At 43.8% G+C, this 12,382-nt stretch overlaps 1 protein-coding gene across 11 annotated transcripts in view; it reads left to right on the top strand.

Annotated features, from left to right (window-relative positions):
• SATB2 (SATB homeobox 2) overlaps window positions 1-12,382 on the top strand; it is a 130,213-nt gene that overhangs the window by 103,260 nt on the left and 14,571 nt on the right. For 10 of the 11 annotated variants that reach the window (XM_069022098.1, XM_069022097.1, XM_069022099.1 and 7 more), the window contains one exon: window positions 1,934-2,131. In XM_069022098.1, coding sequence (XP_068878199.1) covers window positions 1,934-2,131 — 198 coding nt within the window. Of the gene's footprint in view, window positions 1-1,933; window positions 2,132-2,471; window positions 4,767-12,382 lie in introns of those variants that run through there. The other variant, XM_069022104.1, reaches the window with a different exon arrangement.

Raw genomic sequence — 12,382 nt, 5'->3', positions numbered from 1 at the left:
CACCTGGCTGAGAGATTGTCCAAATACCAATCAAAACACTTTGAAAATATAACACAGAGGTTTTTTTCCCTAAGTAAATGATTAGATACCTTGTTTTTTCCTTGCCCCCCCACCCTCCAGCCCTCCTAGTTTATTGCAAGAAAAGATCAGGTCTGCACAAATGTGGCCTCTCACTTGTAAAAACAAGGCAGTGTTGTGTTACAGATTAGTTTATAAATCCCTGGTGGCTTCACAGTTCAGTGCCTACAGCTGCTGCAGATGGGCCTGGGTTTTTGTCTCTTCGCTGTGCTGCAGCCGGCAGTTGAAGGAGAAAATGGAATGATCAGGTTATTAACATGTAGGCCGTGAGGAAGAGGCTGCACAATGAGAACAGCTGGTGTTGCTGTCTTGGCTGATGCAGCGGAGATAATCAAATCTTGCCTTTTTTGGGGGGGGTGAAGGCAGAAGACACAGTGGAGAGTAAGGCAAACAACGGCTTATGATATTATACACGGGGTTTAGAGTGCACGGTAGAAGTTGTCAATGGCTTACAAGTTGTTGCACAAAAAAGCAATACCAAAAAGCCCCCCTGTGGGCTGGTAATGAACTCGGCTGTTCAGCTTGCTCTGGTCACTGTTCAGAAAAACACAGTTTTGGCTACTTCTTGTACCAAACATTTTTAACATCGATCAAGCTATCTTTTAGGTATTGTAAGGTGCCTGTCAAAATGGTGTCAGAATGCTGAGCTGTAGTTTGAAAATGATGGGTTATAAAGCTACTAGGTAAAATATTTTGACAGGAGTCAGTAAGGCGCGTTGACAGCATCCTCGGCATTATCTTCTCATCTTCTGTCATTTGCATTGCATTTCCTGTGCAGGCACTGGAGGGGAGCCACTGTCCCCAGCCCCAAGTGGGCTGGCTGCTGGCAGGCAGGACAGGGCTGGCTGTGCCCCACGCCGGGCAGGAGCAGCAGCAGCTGCAATCCCTGGCTCACCTGCCGGGAACACCGGGTCACGCTCTGTGCACACGGGGCTGTCCTCACCCAAGCAGCTCTTGCCCTTGGGCTCTCCTCGCCCTCGGGGTTCAGGGTGGTTTCCTCTTCCTGGAGCGCTGGTGCTTTCCCCTCAGAGGGCTGAGCAGTCGGTCCCTGTGGAGAGGTCCTACAGCTCCATACATATAGCTGTAACCTTTTAAAGGCATTTCAAACTAACCTTTAAACAAGACAGCAGAAATAAAATTTACTATTATGATGATCTGTAGTTGGGTTTAGAATTACCTCTGGCTAGTATCTTGGTATCTCTAGTTACTTCTGCGGGACCCTGTTTGCTGCTTTTGTGCTAGATACTAGAGGATTCCCTTTCTGTAAGGTTGCATCTTCTCTAAGATTTTATTATTTAAAGATGTAAAATTTTAGTGGGGTTTAGAGCTGGGGGAGTCAGTGCAACATAGTGACAGCAAAACAGAAGTCTTGATAGTATATTCTACTAGACATTTGGAGTAGTGTTGAATTTCTGGTTCTGCAGCTGCAGGTTGCAGTGAGGGTTGTTTCAGCAAGTCTCAGGAGTTATGTCTCCTTTTCTCTTGCTTGGATGAAGAAATGAAGGGGCTCTGAAATGGAAGTGAAGATACATCTCTGTTTCATCTTTGCTTTTCTGTAGGAAAAATATCTATATTTGAATGTTTTAAACACTGTGTGAATATGATAGGGGACAAGATGCTGTGCTTCCTGGTTTCTGCTAAGCACTACTACTTGTTTCAGTTTCTCCAGCTTGCAGGAAATAGAATATATCATGGATTTGTTGAGATCAAAGGGCAGCTTGGGGTGGTGGGGGTTTATGTGTGAGATGAGACCAGCAAGACTTTTCAGCACAGAGCATTAAGTCTAGTTGACCTTCTGCTCACGTCTGGTTCCTTGGTGCTTGGTGAATTGACTGTGCTGACTCTACCATTGCAGGGCTGGCTGTGTGAGCTGCTGCGCTGGAAAGAAAACCCCAGCCCGGAAAACCGCACCCTTTGGGAGAACCTCTGCACCATTCGCCGCTTCCTGAACCTTCCCCAGCATGAGAGGGATGTGATCTATGAGGAAGAGTCCAGACATCACCACAGTGAGCGTATGCAGCACGTTGTCCAGCTCACGCCTGAGCCTGTGCAGGTCAGAGCACCCTCTGCCTCCTCAGGGTGTCTGTGTGGGAGGACTGGGTAACAGGGGGTTTCAAGAGTGTAACATGGAGATGGGCTTGGTATGTATTGACTGAAACTGCAAAGTGCTTTCTGAAATGACCATGGTGAGCATTTTCTGAGGAATGGTCCTTCATTTCACAGCCTCCTTAGGTTTGTTTTGCTCTGCTATACATTTGTGACTAGCATGAGTTTTTGGTTTGTACACCCTTGTTCTACTCTTGTCTCAGGTATTAGTAGAATGAGAAATAAGTAGCTAGAAATATGTGTAGGGAAAACAAAGTGAAAATATTACAAACTTCTCTTTTTTGCAGTTCCAGCTTCAGTCAGAAGAGAAAATGAGCCTCATGTGTATTCCTAATAACTAGTAATGCATGTCACAGACCCAAACATCTACAGATGGTCAAGAGAGGCTCAGGAGGTATTTCTTCAGTCTAAAAAGCTGAGGCAACACCCTCCACAGCAGCCCTTCCCTTCAGCCCTCCAATTCAGCCCCTGGCACTCGGTACCACTCACCTGATGCCGGATTGTGTGACCGCTCTGGGGATTGTTTGTACAGCGCATTTCTCTGATAATCTCACAGTTCCTCCTCCCACCTTCACTCTCCCTGTTGTTTGATGGTGGATTGCACTGCTTTGCTACTCTTGCTGTGAATCTTGGCATTCAGCCTCTATTCTTTGTAATTGCTCTTGTGCTGCTGCTACCCCTGCTGCCAGCTATCTAGTCACCTTTTTCTAAAAGCGCGAGGTTTCTCTGTCTTGTTGTCCTGCCCCATCTGAAACACATAGGTCTCACTCAGATTAATTATTGCCTAGTTCAGTCCCCTTTGTCTATTCTGCTAACTTCTTCTTCCTTGCTTTCCTTTGTGTCTTTGCCTGCAAGAAAAAAATCTGTTTCCTGGGGTTCAGGTTCTCAGAACGATAAAGTAGGGGAAGCTCTCTAAGTGATTAATCTTTGCAAGCTTTGTCTTCCATGTTCCAAAAAGTTTATGGGATCTTGGAAGCAAAGAGCTACAGACAGGTAAATGGCCAAGCTAACATGTGGGAAGACAACTAGACCTGTGTAGACTTGAACATATTAACCCAGTTCTGATGCCCGCAGCAAGTGGGAATATCGTCTAAGGGACAGAAAAAGTTTCCCAGGGATCTTGTGAGTGACCTTGATGATTAGCCTACTTTCCGAAGCCTTCTGCACATCACTTTTCTGCATTCTGCAGGTTGGCTCTTGTGAGTGACACATTACACTGTGTTGGAATGCTGTGCATTTGTATTTGTCAGCAAGTTACAAAGACATGGATTAATTATTTATTGCAGTCAAAATATGAAAAATGAAGAAAAATAAATGGAACCAGCTGGCAACTACATACAGCAAAACTCTGGAGACTCTGGTATGCAGTTGATACAGTAGGCTTGTGTTTTGGGGGTGCTGCGTTCTAAAGCTATGCTTGCCCATCCAAAAACCCCAGTAGGTTTTTGAGTGACACACTACGAGTGCCAGGCACAGGAGGTTTGCTGTCCACCTGCTCCCTACTGTCAAAAGATACCCAAGACCAAGCAATTTTTGTGTAGTTTTTGGTCTCTGGGACTTGAATTGTTTCAAGAAGCAAGGTTTGTTTTTTGGCTTTGCTGCAAGGGTCACTATTAGGTAATTAGCCATGAAGAATCAATGACAGCAGCCAGAGATGTAAAGCTGAGGTCCTCACACTTGCAGTCATTGGAGATTTTGTGACACTTTACATAAGGGTAGGGGTCTTGGGCCCTGCTTCTGGCTGAACTCCAGGCCAAGTAATTACATTCTGCCTATCTGAAATTCCCCCTGTAGTGTCAAGTGGGAAAGCAACTCTCATTTCTTTCTCAAAGCAGTGGCGGGTGCAGAATGTCTGCCACGGTGCCTGGCTGCATTTTAGCAGGGGGTGGAAACATCCAAGAGCTGCAGTCACCGACCTACTTTGCTTTGCAGGTTTGCTGGTGAGAAGTGTGCTGTAAGTCGAGCCCTTACCTGCAGCCTTGATAGCGAAATGACAGTCCTTTGAAGAAGCTACAAGCAGCAGTGCTGTGAATAACAGCAGGTGCAGAACTGTAACACAGTTACACAGGCTCTTACCTCTGTTCCCTCTCTCTGCCTAGCCCACCTTTCTCTTTGCTCTGATGGCTTAGGTGTGTGTATAGTAACTTCTGTCTGGTGCTCGAGTCTCCTGCTCCTCCAGCGGTGAGAGTGGGAGAGCCTGAAAACAGCCTGTGGCTGTCCCACACTGCTGCCAGAGTTCCCAGCCACCATGACCAAACCCTCTCTGGGCTGGGAACGTCCCCCTGTCAGACTATCATCACAAGAGGCATGACCAGGCAAAAGATAGTAGATATATTGCAGCCTTTTCCTCAGTATGGCTTCTTGGAAATGGCAAAGATATCATTGTGATGGGTTTTGTGTAGTTCAGTTGCTGCTTACAGGGCTGGGGATGCTTCAGTGAGGGAATTACCCCAAGGCTGGGTATGGTTTCTGTCTTCTAAAAGGCAGGGTGTGCTCAGTGGGGCAGTTGTGCTGTAGGAGATCAGCTGGACACAGGCTGGTTCTTCATGTTTAAGGGATTGTTGTTTCCTTTGTGAGAGGTTCTTGCCCTCACTGGTTGGGTATTACTAGCCTGCACCTCACTGTTTAGCTTTAGGTTCAGGGTTTTAAAAACAAACATTTTTATTTTTCTCTCTTCCATTAGATTTTTCTTGTCAGCCATATATTAATCCATTTAATCAATTATTTTACTGTTTCTGAAATGAATAATGTCTGTAGTGGAAGCTCAGTGTTCAAAAAATTCCTTCCTGCACACTTGATTTATTTGTTATTGTGCTGAGCAGTCATAAAATGTGGGCCCTGTGGAGCTCTGTGACATGGCTGTGTTCTCTGGCAGCACTGGGTGTGACCATATGGACGTGTCGGAGTGTGGATTTTCCTTCACACGCTGGCTATGGAGTATCCTACATGCTGCTGTGCATGCAGGGTGAGCTTGCCACAGCCTCTCATTTGGTTTTTAATGAAATTGAGGTGTGCATCAAGAGGCTCTCCCTCCATTCCATGCAATGTGGTGTAATAGCAAAGTGCTGCTAAGAAGAGCAGTGAGGTTGTTGCTAGCTGGGGTACCACAACAACATCACCTCTGGATTACAGAGTGCCTGAGCCACAGGTTCCTGGAGGGTGGGAGGGTATCCTGGACAGCATTATTACATTTTTGCCCTGTTCTCATCCTCTTCCACCACCACCACCACCAGGAGTGGGATCTGCCTGGCCTGGCCCTTAATGGTGTGCAAAGTAGTCCCTTGGCAGCAAGCAGTCCTCGTGGTTCTTCATTTAGCTCCCTGCTCTGCAGAGGTGAGGTTTCCTTGTCTTACTTTCCATCCCTTGCTAAATCCCACCATTCCCAGACTGTTTGCTGGCATCGGACCTTTCTGGAGTGTTAATGCTGACAAGTGCCTACAGCTGCTTCCCATTGCCAACCAGGGATTCTGTGTTTGTTACAGACATGCTGGGACACAGTAAATCTAATTTCTCTCCCTTCTCCCACTATTTGTCTGCTGTGTCCAAGGTGACCACTCCAGAGAGTAACCATCTTGCCTGACACTTTAATATAGTGCTAATTCGTTGTTAATTGCTGGGGCAGAGAAACCTGACTCCATTGGGAAGACCATGAAGCAGGCTGTTGTCTCTGGAGTGTCCGGGTGGATAAGCCAGTTCTCTGGAGTAATGAGCCACCACTGCAGCAAAGTACCTTCTATTCAGAGAACGTGGAAACCTTGTCTCTCATTTTCTGTAAGTTTACAGGTAGATCTGCTTCAGCTGGTAGGTCCATACTTATTTAAAAGCAATCAAATATTGCTTTCTGATACACTGTTACTTTTGTCACTTTTAAAAAATGACATCCCTCCACCCTTTTATTTATCAGAAGCTTTGATTTAGACAAATCTGTCAATATATAATAGTTCAGATCATAAATCATGGAGGAACATGATTTAAATGAAAGAAGGCATAGTAAAAAGCTCTAGGAAAGCTCTTCTGTATTGTGTGTTCACTGCAAACATTGTGATCTCTCTTCAAATATGCAGAAAATAACATACCACAGAAGTAAATGAAATACTAATTTTGTAATTTTGTGAGGGATAGAAGGGAACAAGTATTTTAGAAATGACAGTGAAATACAAAAGAGGAGAACATGGAGCCCTCGTAAAAATGGGTCAAGGCAAGTGGAGATGGCAGTCCAATGAAACTAATTTCATATTCTCTTTCTAGAAATAATAAAGAGGGGGATGAACACCACAGTAGTGCTTCCTAATGAAATATTTGATTCTAAATAATGTCTTGGAGTTCATGGGTCACATAATGCACAGCACGCAGATGGAAAAACCAGTGAGACTTAAAATTTCTTTAAAAATAATATTAATTAATAACACTTAGGCAATCATAGATGATGAGTGAAGCAAAACTGTTATTCCATAGGGGAACATAGTGTGCTTAATGATCTATAGGATGATGTGCACAGTGAGGTTTTGCTATGTTTGTGTGAGTTACACCAGGGGATTTTTGCATACTGGAAATTAGGACTGAGTTGTTAGTGAGCCTTGGACAAAAACTACTTTCCCAAACCATGATAGCTCTCTGACTCTGGTCCTTACTGTTTTGAGACAAATTTTTTGTGGGGATGCTGTGCCCTGTGATTCATTCTTAATGGCTGCACCATGATAGTTCTGCTTTTTGATCATTTCTCTGCACCCAAAAGACGGACCATGGATTGATACCCACTGCTTTTTGACCCCCCAGCCCTTTAATCCATGTCTGGGTGTGATGTCTGCTCAGACGGGTGGTCAAGACTGGTGACACAACTTGTACTCAACAAACTCAGATGGACTTCAAGAGAAATTAGTATTGTAGGTTGTTTGGTACACTCAAAATGCTCAGAGCTTTGATTTGGGAGTGTTGCACTTAGATTTTTTTTTTTTTTTAATTTAGAATTACAGAAGGAAATGTGTGTCAGAACAAGGTCTGTGAATTTTTGAGTGGAGAATATCTGTCTTCCTTAGTTACCTGGAGTTTCATTCTTTCTCTTATCAAAATTAGACAGCAGTCAATTTCAGTATCTCCTTTCAGCCTAAACTATTAAAAACTACTGAAAAAAGTCTCAAACTGGGTAACTTCTGTTTCTGTGCAGTGTTAAAGCTGAAAACAATATGTATTGCAAATTCCACTCACTCTGCATTTATCTCTATTGTGCGTGTGACTGCTTTTGGGTGAGGATAAAGGACTGTCTTTAAGGCATGAGGTACATGCAAAACAAAATCTCAGGCAACGTCCACTTCTGAGCTGCTTTCTCATGCTTCTCCAGTACCTGTGCCCTGTAGCCAATGATGCTGCATTTTGAAACACCGGCTGTGGCTGCGTGCTCTGGTTTTCCATCCCCTTGGTGCACACCATTTTTCTGATGGGTCACAGTAGCTCAGGAGCCTTGCACAAGTTTGACAAAGGCAACAGAGGCACACATCAGACAACAACCCCCTTTTATTTGACTCTGAAGTGTCCAACAGATCTTCTTGTGATTGATAGTTACCACAATTGCAGGGAAAGCCGCTGAGCTGTGCCTGCTACAGCCAAACCTGCCTACTGCGCCATCTCAGCTGTTTCTGTTTAGTGTGGATATCTAATGTGGCTGAAAATGCTGCTGATTTTTATTAACGTTAGGCCTGTTATTCCCCTTGAATGATAGTGGGGAGTGTACTTGCAATTAAAGCCAAACTGCCTCTGTTCTGAAATTAGCTTAGGTTTAGTACTGTTCCATTTAACCCTAGAAATGGGAGATCAAGTAAACTGCAGAGTTTCAAGTTTTTCTGTGGTGGCGAGTTTAGTCTCGTCAGAGTAGTACATCCTTTTTGTATTTATACAGAACCTGAAACCATCAGGCCACTTCAGTGACACCTGTTCCCAGACAGCTTTCATTTGGTCCAGGATCAGCTGAGGACAGGGCAGGAATGAGGTGGAACTCTTCCATGAAGGAGCCCTGAGAACATGGCTGGTGCTTTTCTTCAGCAGCATCTTACAACAACGATGACTCTGAGGGTACATCTTCTGTGAGGCTGCCCCAGAGCAGCTCTGCTTGGGCTGCCCTGGCTCCCAAGATGCTCCAGGCAGAAACTTCCCTTAAAATCTGAATGTGCAGATTTAGCGCTGCTGAGACTTGGCAGTAAGCAGCAGATTGGTGGTTTGTGTTGGTGTTGCTCTGACAAGTTGTCGTTTTAGCAAATGACATCACTGTAGCTCTGGCCCCTGTTGTCTCACCCTTTTGCCTTTCACACACTCTTTGACCAGATTTAGCCCTCATTTCTTACAGTCCTGGCCCTGTTATAAATGCTAAGCTGCCAGTGTTGTAAGGAGTCGTAGTAGGTTGAGGATGAGCAAACATTTAGAGCGAGATCACTAAATAAAGCTCTTTAAATTCACATAACCTTTGAAGTTTGCCAGCAGCAGGCAAACCTTGAAGACTGAAAAGCTACTAGATGAGCCTCTGTTCCATTTACATTTGAAAATTTTTGCAGTTAAAAATATTGCTCTTTTAAATTTAATTTTAATGCTCCCTAATTACTCTCTATCCCCCACACTTGTTCATAAGTTATGATATCAGGCTTCAGAGATGTGTAAATGTTTATAGGCTATCGGCTGTATGTGACATTTCATTCTCAGGCTCTCTCTACAGAAATATTAGGATAAAGTTAGAGCCCTGGATCATTGCAGCTGGTCTTTTTCTGCAGATAGGCAATTGTAAAAATAACATGGGAAGGGAAACCATTGAGTATAGTGCTAACAGAGCACTTTGCACCGCTTGGCCCTCAAAGAGAAGAGAGCTGCTCTTCCTCCTGTGTTGCACAGCATCCTCCAGGGAAATGGTGCAGCTTCTGGGCAGTGCTGGGAGTTAGGCTGTGACACAGCAGGACATAGATGGTCAGTCTCCTTGCCCAGGGACAGTCTTTATTTGGAAATTCTTTGGTGTGTTCTTTTTCTTTTTTTTTTTCTTTTTTTTTTTTTTTTTTTGTTTCCCTGAATGCTTGGAAATACCCAGAGACTGTAATATGTGCAGAGATACGGGGTTTTTTTCAGGGTCAGTATATTGTGTATGTTGTTCCATGTTTGCATGGACTTTTACAGGAATTGCAGATTGAAAGGGGAAGTGTTTTTGTGTGTATGCACTCTTCTCACGCATCAAGTATCCAGAAGTACAGTAGCACATATTTTTTCTCACAGTCATCTATGCTTAGTGTTTCAAAGAATATTCCAAAATATCTTGGCACAGACAAAGCGAAGCTGTTTGCAAGATCCCTAGCTGTGGAACAACAAAGGCTACATTCTCAACACACATCACACATGACTTTTATTAAAGTCTTAAACAAAAATCAGATAATGTATTTAGAAAATTAAACTCTTCACCATTTATGATGCTACTCACATTGTGAAAGGAAGTTGGTATCCCCTTGTGCCTCCTTTCCAATGACTTCTCCCCCAGTTCTACTCACTTCCTCATGTTGCAAATGAGAAGATGAAAATCTTAACTACAAATAAGTACATTTAAAAACCAGCAGTTTGGGACTAACTCCCATTGTGGTGCCTAACTTTAAAAGGATTTGGTGTTCAGAAACAAAGGAATGCAAGCATATATAAGGTGCCTCTGGTGGAACATTTGGAAGTTTGAATCATCTAAAATCATTATTAACCTTTTACCATTACATATGGCAAAAAGGATGTGGTAAATCACAGAACACATCCTGGATATTACAGACCCAGACATCTCCTTAAATTTGTGTTAAGAAACATTCCTCCATTTCCAGTTGGGGCTAAATTTAGTTTTACACTATTGTGCCATTATAGTCCAAAATAATGTTGATACCCTTGAATTTTCTAGTTGCTTTTCCCTCACATTTATGGTTTGAACCTCTACATTTTACACTTATTAGGCCATGACCATTTGATGTGCCACACTTGCATCCAAGGCATGTGGGAAGGGGGAGTTGTGAAGATCCCCTTCCTTCCTGCTACAAGTCCTATCACATGGATATTGAGGAAGGTGAGCACAGTGTGCAAAAAGTCTTAATGCAGAGCCATAATTGTTCTGGGTTTTTATGAGTGATATGTGGCTACGTCTCATGGTTAGATCTGGAAAACCTTGGGTATTCTCAGTCTTCCCTGCAAAAGCTTGGCAACCAGGATTTCTTTTCTTGGGATTTTGGTAGTTCTTAGAGTTAAACCGTGCAGGGTATCACAGAAGTCCCTTGTACCCACAAGAAGTAAGAGCTGGCTCCTCTTTCTATGCTGTGTTGAGGGAAGCTGTGGTAGCAACTGTGAATCCATCCAGTTGCAGGAGAAAGAAAGAGAAGCGCTAAAATTTCAGGACTCAACAAGCCCCGTAAAAAGATCTGTCTGGACAGCACTTTACTAGTTAAGTGCTAAGTTATTATTATTATTTATTATTTATTTCCTCTCCTATTTTTCCTCTTACTGAACAAGCAGGAAATATCTTCGTTCTTTCATTTTAGAAGTGAAATAAATGTATTCCCTGCAGCATTTGAAATTTTAATAATCCATAATAAATAAAATCATATCTAATAACATAACTGCTTTCAATTGGCAACACGATCTCCTAGATACATTGCAATGGCAGAAACATAAATACTTGCAGCCTCTGAAAGCCTACTTCCTATTTGCTAAATATACTTGGCTTGCTTTAAATTCCTTTGTGTGCAGTCATTAATACAATCCTCTTTGACAGCATTTAATTAAAGTGCTTTTCTCTATTAAATTCATTAAAACTTTTTTTTTATATACAACTGTTTCCCAGACACTGACTGTTAAGGACCTGTAGGCCTCTCTTTAAATAACTTCTCTCTCCTTGTTGTAAATTGTTAATTAAATTTAACTTAGACTGTTTAAAGATGGCTTGGAAAAGAAAGCCAGATTTCAGGATATGGTCTCAATCATGGCTGATTTTTTTTAACACAGTTTTTTCCATGTAGTTATAGACTGCGTGTTATATTGTTTATGAATGTTGCTGTACTTTCAGCTGGAACCAAGCAAAGAAATACCCTAAAAAGCTCATTTCCATCTCACTTCAAAAATTTCCATCTTTTTAGTGCAGTTTCTTAGCCTAAGAGGATTTGCAAGGGGGAAGTAAGGAGGGAGGAGCTGTTTAGTATTAATAGATTATTGACAGCTTAATGTCTTGGCACCTAGACAGCCCATAAGGTATAATAAACAGGAAGCTGTCTGATGTGAGTGCAGTCAATAGCGTATTCAATCAGAACCTTTCAGTTAATTGCTGGTTGACCTCAGACATTTCCTTTAAGTGAAACTGTCCTTCGCTCAGATCTCATCTGGGTTTCGGGGTTTAATTTGAGAATGCCCTTTCCATATGGCAGCTTGTGCATACATTCCTGGTGGAGTTTTGCTTTGCTCCCATGCACGGCATTGCGAGAGCCAGTGTGTGCCCGGAGCTTTGCAGATCTCGTTCGTAGCCGTGCGCTGGGCTGCCGGCAGGGCTGGGAATACGCCGTGGAGCTGGGCTGCCGCCAGGCACCGGCACCACGCTTAAAGCAGGCAGGGTTGTAAACTGACGTCAGGGGTATTTTCAGAGCAGCTGGGCTGTTGCCGAGGGTGTTTTGGATGGGGTTAGGCTCGGCTTTGGTGCCTAGAGAGGCACCGCGGCATTAACGAGACCTGCCCCGGCCCCTGCAGATGTGCGGTGCCGCAGCCCAGCGTGGCTGCCCCGGCAGAGGGGTTGGCACCGGTGCCTCCATCCCACCCGCGGGCACCGATTCCCCTGCTCCTCTGCACAAGTGCAGACCAGGGCTCATTTGTATTTAGTTTCCCTAATTCCTGTACTTAGCCATTGTAATTTTTTTGGACTCTGTATCTTGATGAGGCCTAGATAAGCTACAAAGGCAAGCAGGCAGGAAACCACACGGGCAGTCCCTGACCCTGACTAACTGGAAACCATCTGCTTATTTGGGGAGGAAACATCCATGGATATCTCTTCTAGCAAGTCTGCCGCATTTGGGTTTTTCTTCCTTTCCCTCCAACTGTTGACTCTGAACGTGTGTTTTCCATAGGCAGGATCAGGGAGGGTCAGCTGTGGCAGCTCTCGTTTGCAGCAAATGGGTCTGGGTTTCCCGATGGCAGTGAGTAACTGCCATGTGAAGGAAATACT

This window comes from Aphelocoma coerulescens, chromosome 7, assembly GCF_041296385.1.
Source record: "Aphelocoma coerulescens isolate FSJ_1873_10779 chromosome 7, UR_Acoe_1.0, whole genome shotgun sequence".
NCBI classification, from domain to species: Eukaryota; Metazoa; Chordata; class Aves; order Passeriformes; family Corvidae; genus Aphelocoma; species Aphelocoma coerulescens.
The sequence above is the reverse complement of the archived record's forward strand: the minus strand, read 5'-3'. Positions and strand labels throughout refer to the sequence as shown.